The 18,048-nt window shown below is 38.5% G+C and overlaps 2 protein-coding genes across 5 annotated transcripts; one reads left to right on the forward strand and one right to left on the reverse strand.

The window, feature by feature from the left end:
• Positions 1 to 2,844: 2,844 nt before the first annotated feature.
• LOC121914111 (sex comb on midleg-like protein 4) lies at positions 2,845 to 10,035 on the reverse strand. Of its 4 annotated transcripts, none has more exons than XM_042437178.1 (9): positions 9,907 to 10,035; positions 7,292 to 7,330; positions 6,169 to 6,405; positions 5,633 to 5,762; positions 5,255 to 5,455; positions 4,927 to 5,088; positions 4,603 to 4,827; positions 4,374 to 4,522; positions 2,845 to 4,255 (listed from the first exon to the last, which is right to left on the reverse strand). In XM_042437178.1, the coding sequence occupies exons 3-9, from the start codon at positions 6,397 to 6,399 to the stop codon at positions 4,130 to 4,132; spliced, it is 1,224 nt and encodes a 407-aa protein (XP_042293112.1). In that variant the 5' UTR covers positions 6,400 to 6,405; positions 7,292 to 7,330; positions 9,907 to 10,035; the 3' UTR covers positions 2,845 to 4,129. The 4 variants fall into 4 exon arrangements, with proteins under 4 accessions (XP_042293112.1, XP_042293109.1, XP_042293110.1 ...); XM_042437175.1 differs by having other exon boundaries at positions 9,847 to 10,035; XM_042437176.1 differs by lacking the exon at positions 7,292 to 7,330.
• afg1la (AFG1 like ATPase a) lies at positions 9,484 to 17,814 on the forward strand. The gene is made up of 13 exons (XM_042437166.1): positions 9,484 to 9,649; positions 10,042 to 10,247; positions 10,956 to 11,007; positions 11,110 to 11,211; positions 12,824 to 12,954; positions 13,067 to 13,166; positions 13,529 to 13,587; positions 13,684 to 13,766; positions 13,867 to 13,937; positions 14,044 to 14,144; positions 14,933 to 15,073; positions 15,152 to 15,262; positions 17,215 to 17,814. Exons 1-13 carry the CDS (start codon positions 9,499 to 9,501, stop codon positions 17,350 to 17,352), a joined length of 1,446 nt encoding a protein of 481 aa, XP_042293100.1. The 5' UTR covers positions 9,484 to 9,498; the 3' UTR covers positions 17,353 to 17,814.
• Positions 17,815 to 18,048: the final 234 nt, after the last annotated feature.

Raw genomic sequence — 18,048 nt, forward strand, 5'->3', positions numbered from 1 at the left:
GCTAACCGCCTCCTGTGAGAGCAGAGACGCTGCTGCATTCCGATGGAAACGACGCAGTGAGAGTATTTTCAGATTAGATCCCACCATCCTGCCGCTATAATGACATATTTCCGTGCGCATCGGCCCGAAAAATATGTCAAAATCTCATAATCAAAAAAGACCTATTTTTAAACAGACAGCTCCCTCGGTGCCACCGCAGAGCCAGTGTTAGACGCGGATAAAAAAAAAAAGCCAATTAATTGCGCAAATCTTTGGTGACATTTTGCCAAATTCGTCCAGTGATTCCTCGCTGTTTTATATCTGCTTTTTCTGGTTGTTTCCAGGCAAAACGCAGAGGCTTTATTTTAAGGGATGCGCAGGTGCCAGTGTGCCAGCCCCTCTCCTCCTCGATCCCATTCATTCACACGGAAGGAAAATAATGAAAAATAATGCGTGACACATTAACATAAACCATTCACCTTTATAATCCGAACATAAGGTATGACATGTACATATGCAGGAATCACTTCTTACCTTATTACAGCCTCTCTCTTTTTTTTTTTTTTTTTTTTTTTTTGGTGTTTCTTTATCGGAATAAATCTGCTCTGGCTTCTGCAAAGTACAGAAAACCCTCCTTCCGATGGAAACGTTTGCCCAAAAAAAGGGGGATTATTCTCAACACTGTTCGCCTCCTTAAAAAACACACCCGCTAATGAAATATCTGGATTTTTTTTCCCCGACGTTATTCCAGATGAGGCGCAGCAGGGACCGATCCCACGCCAGTCTTTGGTTATGCGACTACAGGAGCGCGGCGTCACCCGTGCGCATCACAGCCTGATCATAAGTTCACTGCCGCTCCGCTCCGTTTGGGTTTAGCTGGATGCTGTCGCGTTATGAGCGGATCCTTCATCGTGATGAGGATGGCCACCGTGAGGTTTCATCATCAGGAAATAAACATTTTAGGGGGTTCTGGTTTCTGTAAAACACAAAGATTGTGAGCTGCTTTCATTAATTATGATCAAATAATTCACTGACAGCAATCAGGAATTTATAGTAGGGTGAAATATTTTAGTTTATATTTATTGAATGCGGATTTAAGAAGCATAAATTGGAAAAAACCATGACTGGATAACCAACGAGGGGTCCCTAAAGTCCCCTGGTTGGTTATCTAGGGGCCCCTAAAGGCTCCTGGTTCATTGTGGGCAGGGCCACAGCCAGGATTTTAGTGATGCTGAGGTCATGAGTTCAAGTTATCCCCCTCAAATGACCTCCTCGGAAGACCTAAAATAAAATAAAGTCTGTAAATATTTTCTAGTTATTTAAGTGTTTCATATTAAGTTCTGTGTGAAGATGATCCATCGTCCAGGTCATGGTGCTGCACGTCTACTGTAGAAGATAAAAGGCAGCTGGACTTGCTTTATGTTCTTGTCATCCTAAAGGCTTCTTCAGGCAATCTGTGAGTTTTATCTCCAAACATTTTGGGGTCTAAAGCATTTAAATTTAGTTTCAAATTCTTCTCTACACTGTCAGGCAATATAATCATGGTGAGAAAATGCTGAATTATGTATTAAGTTATTTTTTGTTGTTCTTAGATGAATATATTGTGTAATTTGTTAGACTATGAAACCCTCAAATTCCCAGAGAACAGAGAACCAAAGCTGGATTACCTAGTGGGCAAAACAGGCAACTGCCTCAGTTTGTCAGTTGGTTTTTGCCTATTTGTTCGGATTTGTTTGAACCACAAATACAATATCAACTGTGTCCTAACTGTGTGGCCTCATTATGTAGAACGTCACTGTGTCAAACTCTAGTTTTGAAACCGCAACTGTTTTAATTTACGGTGCTCACATGTTGCATTTTCCTAAAGTTGTATTTCATCCAATTTCCACGATGCTATGCTGTATTCCAGAGTACCGGCTGGTTTATGTCTTTGTGCAACATCTGTAGTGTGCTGTACGCTCTGTATTTGATGAGGCAACAGCAGGAGCCTGACAGCAAGTTTTTACAGGTTAATTCAGCCATGGCAAGGCCGTGACATCAGTGTCTTCAATGAAAGCTACAGTCCAGTAGCGAAGAGTCTGTGATAATTTGATGAACTGTGCGTTTGTTTGGGAATATGCACAACTATCTGCTGACATGATAAAGTTAAGGTACTGCTTAACCACATGATCTTGAGGCCGTGTGACTTATTATATAAGCTGATATATGGTGCATATTCCTGAATTTATCATGTTTAATCAAATAACCACATGTGGTGGCTGTGTAACATTTGAAGAGAAATGTAAACAATGTAAAGAGAGGGGGTTAATAGAGGCCCAGCAGCTCATTTTGGCTCTGTGGCACCTCAAACAAGTTAATGTTACATTTCATTTAACTGAATCCTGGTGATGATACCTGCCAGAAACCCCAAACAATTTCATGCCAAAGAACTCTTAAATAGATCTGAAATGAACCACAGGCCTCCAATAACTTCACGTGGGAAGAGTTTTGCTGTTAGTTTTCACCAGAATTACACAGAAGGAGTGAAACCTGTGTGATTCTCTCAGTATGTTAATCTGAAGCAGGTGCAGAAGTAAAGAAGTGCTCCTAACTTCACTGGGCAGCCCCGCAAGGACCCCTGGAGGTCCCTGGACACCAGTTTGGGAGATATAGGTCACCTTTGTTAAATCATGTGTGTTGAAGCACAGATGAGGCTCCCAGACAGAATTATTCTGAGACGTGTGGATCTAAATCTGGATACATTCAGAAAACCAGATAACCATTGTTGAATGAACCAAAACACACAAAAATATACCCTTTCAAATGAGAACAACTCATACAAGCAGTGAAATAAAAAGTCTGACACACACACACCCACAGCTCTGATTACTTGATTTCTTAATTTAATACTCACATACAGTACAGTATACACATAAGATTTCCTTTACATCTCACAAACACAAAAGCAAACAGTTAAATACGTAGATAACTTTAGCACCAGCGCAGAGTACTGATCACTCAGCTTTCTCTAAAACTCTTATTCATAATGATTTGTAAAATAAAACACCTTAGCTTGATCTCACTAGGCATGGCTTACATGTAATATCTTTACAGCAGCATTCACTTACAAAGGTTAATTGATTAAAAAAGGATGCATACTGTACACCAAAAGTGGTATACAAAAGCAATACTATATTATATACCCATTTACATGGTCGTTTTCGGTTTTCTCAGTGTAACATTTAAGTGTTTGGTGTGTTTTAACAACTTCTGTATCAACACTGATGCTTGATAAAAACATAGAAACATATGAATTTTAAAAAAACGTCCTTATGAGTATACATGGAGAGCCTATGGAGATAATTGGCATCTAACAATCTTGCATATTGAAACATAAATATATCACGTTCACGATGCTCTCGTTTTTCCTTATAGATATATATTAACAAGAGAGCTACTGTCTGTCTATGTAGGCTATGTTTTATTTCGGTTATACTGTTTTTTTCTTTAATATTAAAATTATAATTAAAAAAGAAATTCAATGGGAACATTACTCCTTTGTTGCACAGTAATGTGAAAAAATAGTATCAAAATGATTTTTTTTTTTTTAAAACCTCTCAATCAAAAAAGCAATGTAGTATTTAATGCACTGCTTTTCAGTACAGTTATAAATATGTTTGTCAGCTTGGTAAACACGAGTAAACAAGATCATATTTGTGAGATTTGAGAAAGTGAGAGTAGCCTTAAGGTATAAAGTGTTTTCTGTTATACATTTCTTGTCAGATGATGATTTTTTTATATATATATTTATATATATAATGAAATCTGCATGCAGCTGACAGATGTGCTGCACATGAAGGTTTGTGAGACTTGAAACGGTTTCTTACACTGGCCTTCTTAACTGGTTACGTTATGAAGGGTGCGTTTTTAGTTCAAAATCTGTGCCAAAGGTAAAGTAAGTAAAAAGAGAAGAGAAGAGAAGAGAAGAGAAGAGAAGAGAAGAGAAGAGAAGAGAAGAGAAGAGAAGAGAAGAAGAGACGGTTTAACTTGTGATTATCACTACATGACATTATGGAAATCTTCAGCAAAATGTACTTTTGGATTTGACCCTTCTGGGTGAAAGAGAGACAGAGAGAGAGACAGAAAAAAAGGAATATCATGTAGGGGGTTTTCAGAACTTGGTCTGCTTTAGTTTGTCGATGTGGTAGCAAAGCTTCAAGGCCGGACCCAGCTTCAGTCCGAGGTACTTCATGATCATGTCGCTCTTCAGGAGTAACAAGGCGTTTCCGTCGATCTCCTGGGAAAAGCAGAAGAGGAAGTCAGGAAAGAAATCTGTGACCAGCTGATGTGATTTCCATTCTGGAAGTTCATTAACGAGGCAGCCTGTCAGGAACACAATGAAAAAGGGGACTTACATGTTTCCTAAATACATCTGCATGAGGGCCGAGGGCCTGGGGATCCGCATCCCTGATGAACCAGACAACATCTTCCACAGACCAGGTGGATGGGTCCTTATTGGGTGGAGCCTTGGACTCTTGGGACTCTGGAGATGCATTATAACCTCCTGGAAAAACAAATCAGCTTTACTTTAACTCATCAGGGGATATAAATCTCTGTTTTTTTTGTCCTATGACAACCTCTCACCTGTCCTGTTGCTCTCAGGGAACGTGTTCGGGCTGGTGGACGACTGCCTGCACATGCTCATGGAGGCCGAGCCGTTGGAGAACTGCTGTGATGAACGAAACCCGTAGGAGGACTTTGGCGAGTAAGAGGAGCTTATAGAGCTGAAAGCAGACTCCCCGGGGTCCACGGAGTAGCGTTTACCATCTGACTGGTCTAAATGGTAGTCCTCAGCCATAGATGTTTCAGCTAAAGACAAGATGAAGGCTATCAATAACAAAATCAGCACAAAGAATCTGTTTATATCAGCACAGTAGCTTTTACTGAGGAGGCAAAACGTATAAATACCATCTGACTGGTAGGAGCCACCACTGTGCTGGGTAATGGGCTGATCACTGAAGAGGTTTTCACAGTGCAAGCTGCGACAGAGCTTCTTCAGAAAACGAAGCACATAGTCGATGCTGTTCACTACGGGGAGGCTCAGAAGGTGCTGCTTCCCATCAAACGTGGCTGCAGGAGCAAAACAGGGGGGACCGCTTTAAACGGCAGTTCAGTTTAGATGCAATTTCTTGCAAATTAGGTCATTAATCGCCCACTAATGCATGTTTTTTTTTTTTACTCAGTGAAGTGGTAAAAACCAGAAAGTAACACCTGAAGGAGGGTGTTTGCATGATACCTGATATTTTTTCTCCACCGTAGCCTTGTGTGAGGAGAGTGAACACTGTTTTCTGCTGGAAGGCGCTGTCGATGCAGCCTTGGACGGCCTGCTGCAGCACCACGGAGGGCCTGTCGGGTCCAAAGTGATCAGGGAGCTGCTGGATCTTCTTCCTGTCCAGGTTGGGGCCCGTGTTGGCCTGCTTGTTGATGTAGATACAGACTAATGCAGGGGGAGAGACAGAATGGGAAAGAAAAGTAAAAAATGTGGAAAGAAAAGAAGGAGTTTGATGCTTTTATTAACTTTTGTAGTGAGTTATGAGATCTTTTTGTGCCTTTAAATGAGGATTGGAAAGATAAAAGTGCTTCTTACATGTGTTTAGAGTGTTTTCCGTCCTACCTGTGAGCACCTGGGGCGTGGCAGAGTGGGGGATGGTGGCGGCATCCTGAGGAATGGAGCTCATATCGGGCTCAGGGGTGCTGCTGGGTGGAGAAATAGCCAACGGCGTCATCACCATCCTAGGTTTGAGCTGAAAAAGTAAGCAGAAGTAGGAAATGTTTTTGCATTCCTGTGTTTATTTTGGGCATATCATTTATTTACACATAGGCTACTAAATCATGTAGGGAGGAATGTAATAATCAGGATACCAAATCTGTTTAAAGCTGCAGTTTTTATGCTGCAGTTTTGTTTGTATTTATGAATAGAAAACAGACATATTTGTCTATATAATGACTTCCTCTTTTGACATGGCATTATTTCCATAATATTTGACTACAGCTGAACAAAGCATCAAAGTCTCTGTTACACTGGGGTCCCACCAAATCTGAGGGCTATGGAGCCTGTGAGCCTGTGTACACATGCATTTTTAAACATGCTGCATCCACAGACCTCAGTCTCATCCCGTTTCTATTCCCCCCCCCCATAATCTGGCTGACCTTGAAGCCCGGCTTTCTCCCCCTCTTCTTTGGCACTTTGAGTGGAGGGAGGGATTCAGGATACCGGTTGGGAAAATCCATCTTGGCGACATTGCGGAGCGGGGGTCTCCCTCTCTTCCTGCCTGGTATCTTCCCCGACTGGCTGGGGATGAAGGAGGGAGCCACTGCAGCTGATTGCATTTCACTGTTGTTGCCGTCTGATTTCTGTACTGTTGCTGCAGGTACACTCATTTGGAGCTGGAGACAAAGGAGACACAAACAACCAGAGAGCTCAAGCAGGAGAAACGTACAAAAACATACCACTTTGCTTGCACATTAACCTCCCTCCCCACCCCCCCTCCTCCTCTAAACAGCTACACACCACAGTGTTAGAGAGCAGCATTAGCATCAATTTAGAGCAGACACAGAGGAAGCAGAACGGCTTGGCGAAAGGTTTACATCAGCAGCAACATCCAAACACTAAAGAGACTGCAGAATACTCAGCTGAGCAATGCGGTGAGAGCAGCAGCATTTAGCAGAGCACCATAATAATGGAACAACACAAAAGGCAGCCATGCATGAGCTGTGGAGGAAACAGCACCTCCATCCTGCACTGATAACACACCAATAAACCTGAGAGAGAGAGAGGGAGAGAGAGAGAGAGAGAGAGAGAGAGAGAGAGAGAGAGGAGGGGGGAGGGTGTCTATTACCTGCTGTCTTCTATTGTGAAAACCAAGGAGCAAAGCCCTTTTTTTTTCTTAAATCCCAGAAGCCTAAAGGTGACTAATAAGCGAAATCCCTCACAATGGAGAGAAAGCCATCTTTTTCTTGCTGTATGTAGCTCTTCCCCCCCCCTCCTCTCTCCGCTCTTCCTCGTCCCTTTTGGTTAACACTGCCGCTGTTGCCGCTGCTGCTGCTGCTGCTGCCACTGCTGCTGCTGCTAGGCACACAGGCTGCAGACATCTCATTAGACTAATGCATTCGGCAGTGGCAGAGGGAGGGGGAAAATTGACTTCACCATGGCTACCCGGCTATGAATTACCATTACGATGACAGCTTCCACCCTAATCTTTAAAAAAAACAAAAAAAAAAAAAAAAGGAAAAGAAGAAGCAGCAGGTATAAGAGAAGAAACATGTGGCACACCTCTCATGCAGCAGCAGCAGCAGCAGCTGTAGAGTGAACCTGCAATTTATACATTTAAAATTAATCCTGTTTTAGGGCAGATTTGACACAGAAACACAAAGGATGCAGCATGTAAACAAACAATATCCTGGTCAGCAGGCACTCACCATCCAAAACAGATGTGGACTGGAGGAGTATCCCTGCGCTCCTTTGCTGTATTTCCTATATTTTTCGTGCTTCCAATAGCAGAGCACGGACCTCAAAGCAAGGCGGACTCCACTGTAATACTGTATATGTGTGTGTGTGTGTGTGTGTGTGTGTGTGTGTGTATACAACAGAGACAGACAGAGAGCGAGTGACAGAGTGTGTGCATTAGAGAGAGAGAGGGAGAAGGGCTCCTCTGTTGTCATGGCAACAAGCCTCTAAGCCTTATAACACCCTCCCATGTTTTGTCTGCAACTCCAGCTCAGTGCTGTGGATGTATAATTAGACCGAGGACAGACTTTCTGCTGTTAATTATAATGAGAATATTCAACTGAAAGTATGAATAATATTCTTATAGTGGGTTTCTCCAACTGTGTGCATTTGACTGTAAACCTCCAGTCTTTGTAGCTTTTATTCAAACTGTAGTTATCTGATATCAAAAAATGTAATCATATTAGAGCTGAAACAGTTGATTGACATATAATTTAGTAGTGACAAATTTGATAAGAGATTAACAATCATTTGAGTCATTTTTCAAGTTGTTTCCAGCTTCTCAAATGTGACGATTTGCTGTTTTTTACATCACCATAAATAGAATATCTTTGGGTTTTTGTCTCTTGATTGGACAAAAAAAAAGGAATTTGAAGATGCCACTTTGATCTGGGATTTTTTTTGTGGCCATTTTTCACAATTTATCTGACATTTTATGTACCAAACAATTAATTGAGACAATTATGGGCAGATTAATTGATAATAACAATTATCATTAGTTGCAGCCCTAAATAATATGGTATAATTACCCTAATAATGTTTGCCTACCTCGTCTATTTGTGATTACATGCTGTGAAAATCTAATTTATCTTCATTTTTGTGTGTATATTGAAATTGCTTTATTTGCATCACTGCATTTTTAATAATATTTTAATATTCTTGCGTTAGTTGTATTGTTTTTTTCATTTCAGTGATGCACAACAAGTCAATATAGTATTTCACATTTAGGTGCTGCATGCAATGATTTGGACACAGGTGTATGTTTTCTAAATTTAGCCTGTTGTAAACTGAAACCACGCAACATTCATTTACCCCTTAATACATTTGGGTATTTCAGTAGGTGCTGCTACTCTAGCGGGTAATGGAGTCATAAATCTGTGTTATGCCAAAGCAGGTGGAGTGTGTGTATTGTGCAAGCTTGAGATTGTGGCTGCAACTAACCTTTTTATTTATTTATTTATTTTTAATTAATTATTTTGTAATAAAATTTCCAAAAATAGTGGAAAAAATGGTGGTCACAATTTCTCTGAGCTCAAAAAACCCAAAGATAGTCAGTTTACAGTGGTAGGCATATTTACTTGATAATTGACTTGAATCATTCATTGATTATCAAAATTGTTGCAGATTTATTTTATGTCAATCGTCTAATCAATCAATCAACTAATTGTTATTAAGTAACATTAACAAAATACATGTTAGAAAAGGAAAAAATAAAGAGCCTTGATAACTTTTACTCTTCTCGGGAAATCTCAGATTGATTTTTTTCAAATTGTGGCTCAAAACTTTTGTTTGCCACTGTATTTTATTCAATTATATTTAAAACTATTTATTCATGTATTGCACTTCACTATAATTTTTTTATTCTCCTGTTTAATCAGTTGTATTCAATTCTTTATTCTTCTTTATTTTCAAGATTTATCTCATTTTACTCTTTTAAAATCGCATTTATATAAAAAATTTTATTGCCTTGTGTTTATTTTATATGATGTCTTAATGGCTTTTATGTCCTACATGAAGCTATTTTAATTGCCTTGTTGTTGAAAAGTGAATAAACTTGAATTTATCAGCACTGCTGCAACCAATTTTGATTGTCATAATGCTTAGTTTATAAAATGTAATAATAATAATAATTATTATTATTATAATTATAATAAATGTTGTTTTTTAATAAGAAATATAAATGTCGCCCCCTGTCGGCTGAGAGCGACAACACTTCTGTGTGTTTGTGCGTTTATGCGTTTGCTAATAAAGTTATGTTGAGGAAATTTGAAGCCAAGATGGCGGTGTGGGTGCCGCTGTCTCTAAAGATGTCACCCTCAGCTTCTCTGGGCTTTAGGTGTCTTCTGACAGAGAGACATTCCTCCAGAAAGCTGCTAAAATCTCTGTCAGACCTCTGCAAACGAGGTGAGGCGTTTTTTTGGTGAGTCGTTTTAGATATTGATCGTGTTAAACGTGTTTTTTGGTCTAACCTTATTAACCTACTGCTTAAAAGTCGACCTAGGTTTACTTTTAATTCATCTCTCGTAGCTAGTTTAAACTCTCAAAATAAACCTGTTTTACTATTACTATAATTTACTATATTCAACCTTTTTTAAACTTACCTTGTTATGTTTTTCTTGCCCTGTCAGCTGTCAAACTAGCGTAGCTGTCACTTAACTAACCTTTGGTCGTTGTCCTCAGCAGCAACATTATCGTTAACTTTCCGCATCAATAAACTCGTTTTTGTGCAGGTCCGAGGGAGTAAATAAACCAGCTGAAGTTCCTGAACTGTCCGTGTTGTTGTTATTATATTAAAGGCTACACGGTGAAAGCCCAGCAGGCTTTGGAGGACAGCGGGAACAGCGCCGCCGGGTACAGCGGGCCTCTGGATCACTACTGCGGGCTAATCAGAGACGGGAGTCTGCGGGAGGATGAGCACCAGAAAACGGTGCTGCAGACGCTGGACAAGCTGCACAAAACACTCAGAGGATACAGCAACACACCCACATCCTTCTTCTCTAAGGTAGAGAAATCAAACAACCCGTGATGTTTTCATTTTCCTATTAAAGGACATGTTCACAATTTTTTCAAGTCTGTCTTAAAACAACAGTTAGGTGTCCATATGAACACTGAAAGACGTTTTCCTCGCTGTCATCATTCCTCCTGTTCATGTTGACCATTAACAGATCCCCTTCAAATGCACTCTCAGTGTAAGGGATGGGGTCCAAAATCCACAGTGTGTCCACACAGTCATTTAAAAGTTAATCTGAAGCTTATGAGGTGTGTACCTTGCTTTTTTTTTTCTGTAGACTTTTTTTTACTGATCATTCTTCATCTTAGGCCTGCACATTTCATTCTTATTTAATGTGTTTTTTCTTATATTGCTTTTATTGTGATTGTTGTTGTTGCAGCAATTCCCTTTGTCCAAGACGATTTTTTACTAAGTAAAAAAAAAGTGACCTTGACCATTTTATATGAGGCTTCAGCAGTCTTCAGTTAGTCATATCAAGAGGATATCTGCCAAATTTACAGTCTTTTTAGCATCAAATTCCTGACTGTTGTTTTAAGACAGACTTGAAAATTGTGAACCCGTCCTTTAAACTTCACTGTTTTTTGTTATCTAAGTTGATAAAGAGTTGTTTTATTATTACACAGTAGACTTATATTTATTTTTGCATAATTTTGTAGCACCAGAATTCTTCTGATTTCTTTTTCTTTATTCATCTTTCAGTTTTTCACAAAACCTAAACCTCCAAAAGGTTACTACATCTACGGTGATGTTGGTAAGAGATATGAGCAGGAGAGACATACATCTAAATTACTTTTTTTTTGACAGTATTATGTGTAGGTTTGATCCTAACCTCACATGACCTTCATTGTTTCAGGCACAGGAAAAACTATGGTGATGGACATGTTTTATTCACATGTGGAGACTGAAAAGAAAAAGAGGGTTCATTTCCACGGCTTCATGTTGGATGTGCATAAAAGTGAGTACAGTTCATGTTTGTAGCAAGAATGCTCAGATGTAAAGCGCCATTCAAAGCCAGTAGATGGCAGATAAGCCAGCATTGAATGATAAAATGAATAATCTCAAACCAGAATATGTGCTCCAAGCTGTAAAAGCTGTTTTGGTGCAGTGGTAAAAAAAAATAACAGACGCATGTCCCTACGTTCAACACAACAGAGAAATCTTTAAAAAATCATACATTTTCACCAGTTGTAAATACCGTCCACATTGTCAGTTAAAAAGGTCTTATACCTACCTCACCCTGTTTCTTCATTGTTGTCACTGTTGATCAATTGTTGAAAAACTCAGCAATGATGCAGAAAAAATATATATACTGCTTACATCACCAATTCAATGACGGAGCTTAGCTTGAGATATATATATATATATATGTATTTTTTTTTTTTTTTTACCATTTTTGTGTTCAGTTCAAGCCATTTAAACACATTTGAGGCAGAGTTTGTGCCACCAGAGGGCGACACTGTGTCTTGTTGTACTTGTGCTCATTCATTCAGCATTCACTCAGTCATTATGTCACCATAACAGGCAACACACTGATTCTGCAGCTCTGTGCAGGATGCCCTGTATCTTTTCCCTCTCACATTATTTTTATTGAGAGTATCAATAAACAGGATTGTGACCAAAAAAAAACAATTCTTAAATAATATTTTACACCCATGAAAGCCCTCATCTGTTCACATCTTCTCCTTCTCTCCTCCCACCTGAGATGATATGAAAACATAATAGTGACATATACATGGAGTACAATGGATTAAACTATAAGGACTCAAAAAAAAATATAATAAATAACAATAACATGGCATAAAAATATTTAAATATGACATCTGTACTTGTACAGTGAATATAAATTCACATCCAGTCTCAAGTATGTTTCCTTAACCTAAAAGTCTTTGTATCTATGACACTGTGCTTCCTTGTCAATATTTTGTGTCAGAAGTCAAATGTTGAGAATAATTTTGTAATTTCAGCATGTTTTAACAGCCAGGTGTTTTTTTTTTTTTTTACCATCAACTTAGCTGAACTTCATAAATGACTCAGAATGCCAAGAGGAAACACAGGCCTTCACACTTTCATCATAAACGTGGCAGCATTTTATTCTAAGAACACCTAGGCACGTTTCAGTAGGAGTGAAATAGTGTACGTATGTTGTATCTGCATACAAGGCTGTCGTCTTTATTCAAAGTCAGTAGAACAAAGTGCTGTGGTTGTTGAGCTCTGCTTGTGTTTCCTGTTTTTGTCACCACATCTCGGTTTTGTTACATTTAAGGCACAGCTTACATATGTCTTATAGAGGATATGCATACTGCTGACAAAACAGTTGAGGGTCTATTCCCTTATTCCCAAGTGTCAAGTATCATTTTTGCTCTCACTCTGTATTTTTTGCTGTATTGTGTATGTATAGCTGAACATTTTGTCAACCGAACTCACAGCCCTGATTAGAGAGGAGAGATGGAGCATTTATGTATTTTATTGTATGTATGTATTTATGTCTATTTCTTTATTCTTACACTTATTCTACAGATCTAGATCCAACACTAATGTTTGTTCTTTTTTTTGTTGTTGTTTTTAAGGGATTCATCGACTGAAACAGAGTATGCCAAAGAGGAAAGCGGGAAAAATGGCCAAATCCTATGACCCCATTGCTCCTGTTGCTGAGGAGATTAGTGAGGAGGCTTGTCTTTTGTGCTTTGATGAGTTTCAGGTAATGATTTTCAGTGTTTCTACCACCACAGTATCAGTGCTGTTTGACAGTATCAGTAACCTCAGCAGTGTTGTTCATGCTTTGATTTTTTTATTTCTCACACATATTTCAGGTCACTGATATCGCTGACGCCATGATTCTCAGGCAGCTTTTTGAGAATCTGTTTCTGAACGGTGTTGTAGTTGTGGCCACTTCTAACCGTCCCCCTGAAGGTGAGCAGCAAGTATTGTAACATATCCTTTTAAAAGTCTTTAAGTGTCTTCCCAGATGTCTTCAGACACTTCCAGATTCCTTTGAATGTCCCTGAGATGTCAACAGAACTTTAATTTGATTCAGTTAATTATATATGATCTAAAAAAGACACCAGTATGCCTCCATTAATGTGACAAAGAGAAGAAACTCTAAGATTTATATGTGTAATTTTCATCAAATTAAAACAACTGCTTAAACATGTTGTCTTTTTTAGCAATTTTAAATGCCTCATAATGACGTAATAATAATAATGCAGCCAAATATAGCCAAAGTTAAGATTAAACAGAACAATCAAACCATTTTATTCGCTCTTTTCCCTCAGACTTGTATAAAAACGGGCTACAGAGAGTCAACTTTGTGCCTTTCATTGCTGTGCTGCAGGTAAATAAAGTAAACTATATCTGTGACGAGCGCATTGAAATTTTGTCTCTGGATTTTAAAGGCACCTGTTGTTGACAATTTGTCCCTCACATGCAGAAATATTGCCAAACTCTTCGCCTGGATTCAGGGATAGACTACCGTAAAAGGAACAGACCCTCTGCTGGAAAACTGTACTTTCTGTAAGAAGTTCATTCAGTCGCTGCAAGCCCATTTTTTTAAACTTTTAAAGTCATATAAATTTTTTTTTTCTAAACGTTTCCCCTGTTTTATTTATTGCAGCTCCAGTGAGCCTGATGCAGAAGTGACTCTAGATAAGATGTTTGATGAACTGGCTTTTAAGCAGAATGACAGTAAGTCGAGTTAAAAATACTATAGTTAACATTTTATCTGTATTACTGCTGAAATTGCAACATTTTTTTTTAAATTAAGATTAACATTTTACTTTCCCCCTGACAGTAACTCGACCAAGAACTCTGAATGTCCAGAACAGGAAAGTCCGTCTGAACAAAGCGTGCGGGACCATTGCAGACTGTACCTTTGAAGAGCTGTGTGATAGAGTGAGTCCAACATCTTTGTCATATTTATTGCTCTGAGATTTTTTTTCTTTTACTATTGTATCCAACAAGGATACACTGATTCACTTGTCAGCACATTATTGTTGTGTTAAGTGTCTAATATCAAAAATAAAAGAACACTCGACAGTGAGGATATCTATTTATTTAGGGACAAAGCATTTTCAGATGTTTTAGATTGCTGTCAGGTTATAAAGTCCTTATAAACTCTCATGTTGCCTTAAAATATCCCTTGATATCTCTATGTGACTGTATGACAGTGTCACATACTCTCTATCTGCTTGTTTACTTGCTTCATTGAGGCTTTATTATGGTAATATTGCATAAAATATTAAAACTCTAAGACCATTTTTGTTTGTTTTTTTATTGATACACTGTGGCAGCAAATACAACAAATTGGATATATTGTTTATCTCCTGAAATTCAGCTTCAGCTTATTTGGTCTCATATGAAAAACTGGATCAGAGGGTTAAATAATTCTTGGCTTTGCAACATGTGTGTAAATGATAAAGTCTGTAGAGGTGGAAGAAGTTTGAAGCAATCTATAGAGATGGAGAGGATCTGGGGCAACTAAACTAAATGGAGACAGATGTATTTATAACATTTGATCACATTTAATATAAAAAAACATTGAAATGTCACGTTTACGGTAAGTTAAGCCTGTAATGTTCTAGTAAAGGACGCACTTCAATGTGATTGAAGATCAGAAATCCTGCTCTTGAAAGCTTAATGAATAATAAGGTAACATCCAGTGTTTGAATGTGATGTTTCAGCCTTTAGGGGCCAGTGACTACCTTGAGATATCCAGGCTGTTCGACACCGTCTTCATTCGACACATTCCTCTGCTGACGCTGAACAAGAAAACTCAAGCCAGGCGGCTCATTACGCTCGTGGATGCGCTCTATGACAACAAGGTACACCGCACGGACACTTTAAACACTGACTTCAGCTTTTCCTTCATGATTTAACAATGAATCTTCTCCTCGTTTCAGGTTCGAGTGGTGATCCTTGCCGATCACCCGCTGGAGGACATTTTTGTACACGAGGGGGATCACAGTCATGACGAGAGCCACATTCTCATGGACGATCTGGGGCTGAAAAGGGTAAGAGTTCAGACTCTGTTCTTACAGCTAAACCAGTTTTTCATGTTGGGTGTGTACTTGCAGTTGTAAATGTAGGTAATTAAGCTGGCTGAGGTGTTTGGCTGCCGGTGAGTAGAGCTTAAAACACGTAACAGCACAAAAAAAATCCTGTGTTAACCAGTTATTCAGTCTGAAAGTCCTGAGTACATACAGTACCTCCACTTAGACTGCACAATCCTATTTTAATAATAACAGGTTGAGTCATTTTAAAACTGCAATAAATATACGTCAAAGTTAGATAATCATGGAATACATGTCCCAGATTTTCTTTCATTCCAGTAAGAACAGCTGCCAGTGTAAAAACGGAGGAGAAAATGTCCCAAAATGCCTTAAAAATCCTGGACCCTCATCTTCCTGTCCACTGAATTTCATTGAAATCTGTCAAGTTTTTGTGATTCGAATTAATTAACAAACTGACAAACAATCAGGAATGAAAACATGCTAGTTAGAGGTACAAAATCTATTCTGTCTGAATATAGATATACAGTTGTTTTTCTTGTTTCCAGTGCACCGATCAGGCTTGTTCTGATTTATTTCAGGATTTAAAAACTTTATTTTTAGAAGAATAGTATGAAACAAGGGAAACAACTAGAGCTGAAATTATAAATCCACCTGTCAATCAACAATTTGTCAATTCTGCAACTTGTTGGAGTCATTTTTCAAGTAAAATACCAAACATTTGCAGCTTCTTCAAATATGTGGATTTGCTGCTTTTCTTTGTCCTGCATAATAGTCCACTGAAGATCTTTGGGTTTTGGACTGATTTGTACAGCATATGTTTCTTTGACTTTGGGAAATTGTGATCGATATATCAATTATTCATTAATCTATAATGAAAATAATCTTTCCTATAAATATTATTAGTCCTAGAAAACAGACTGACATCAACTCAACGCAGTGACAGTTTCATATCTGCAGTGTTAATGAGCTTTTCTGATGTGGGAAAATGTCTTGCAATAGACCTTTAACATACATACAGACATTCAGACACGTCTTAGCACAGGAAGCACAGGTATAATGAATACTATCAATAACTGCTGCATTATATTTAGTTGTCCTGTTATGAAGGTCCTGGTAATGTGTACTCTTGTTACTGAAAAATACAATACAACGTGTTCAACTCACAATAATAACACAGGGTGCTCAATCCTTAAAGTAGTGAAAATGAATTAAAAAGGGCTAGGACAGCACAACTAGTACTCAATTTAATTGAATTTAATTTTTGTGAACGAAACACATGTCACTTTGGCTATGGGAAATTGTTCGGGAAGGAAACATCCATGTGGGAATTACAAATAAGTAAACTAAGTGTGCTGTCCTTGCCCTTTTTTATTCATTTTCACTGCTTATGTTACTGAGCCATCAGAGTTACAGCTTTCCTGCAATGACGACTTAAAATGTCTGCTGTGAAGAAGCAGTGGTGTAAAGACTATAATGCACATTGATTTTCTTGTATTTTCTACTGATGTAATGCAACATTTCCAGCACATAAAAAAACATAATGCAACACCAGACATAATATTACAGTGAAGAACAGGTACAAAATAATGTTTATTTCTTTATACACATTGAAAAAATTTGACCAAACTTCATAAAACTTCCTTTGGTAGCTATTTGTCCTTGTGATTTGAGATTCAAGGGAGGCAATGTTAGTATTAATTTTAATTATTCAGCAAAATCAGGCTTCGTCCGACTCTTCCAGTGGCAGAGAACAGGTCTTGAAGCACAGATAAAGCCTGCTGATGGAAGTCTAAATTCTTGTTTGGATATATGTGGTGGTAAAAGAGGCCTGACTCCACATACACACATGTTTTGCCTCAGAGAGAATCAAACCTCCAACCTTTGTAGAGACAGATGACGCTATCCTGAGTTACACTTAAAAACTACAATTTAATTTTGTTGTTGTTTACCAGGAAGACGCCAGCAGTCTGTCCATCTTCAGCGGAGAAGAGGAGATGTTTGCCTTCCAGAGGACGGTTTCTCGGCTCACGGAGATGCAGACGGAAGAATACTGGTTGGAGGGGGACAGAAGCATGAAATCACAGGCGTAACATTTGGGAGAAATCGACCGTATTTAACAAGCTACATACTCCATAAACTGTAACTACTTTCTGGCAGAAACAGCACCAGACAGACCACTACTCCTCCTCTTCATCCTCTCTGACGCAAACCCAATGGGACTAATGTTGTACAGAAAGTATTTATTGAAATCTTTAAGCCTTTTATCACGCTCAATGTGACATTGCACTTTACGGATCATTTTTTAAGATGGACCTTTTGGGGTGGCATGTTGCTTTTAAACTCAGTATTTACTTATATAAATCTCTGAGAAAGAGCTTGAGGACTTTTGGAAATGGAATCCCAAAAGACTTTTATGAAGATTTAAGGGACGTTTAAATCAATCTCTTTTGAGATATGTAATGTTTTTGAAACTGTAATCGCTCTAAATGAGTTGTATATGATTCTAACACAAGTGGAAATACAGTGGCAGCAGATTGATTTGAGGATTTGAAGCTCTTGTCTTTTTTTTTTTCTCCCCCCCTTGATTTATGTGGCTGATGCTTGCCAAAGTTTTGTCTTAACACGTTTCACAGATGCACTACACATCAATGTTCAGCCTCATTTATTGGTATTTTCATTTGGGGAATGAAAAGGAAACATAAAAGATGTATCACAGGAAGTGTTTTTACATATTACATCCAGGGCCCTTATGTTTTCATGTATCTGCCTTCATAAATGAACAGTAG

Source organism: Thunnus maccoyii, chromosome 16 (genome assembly GCF_910596095.1).
Source record: "Thunnus maccoyii chromosome 16, fThuMac1.1, whole genome shotgun sequence".
Classification (NCBI taxonomy): Eukaryota; Metazoa; Chordata; class Actinopteri; order Scombriformes; family Scombridae; genus Thunnus; species Thunnus maccoyii.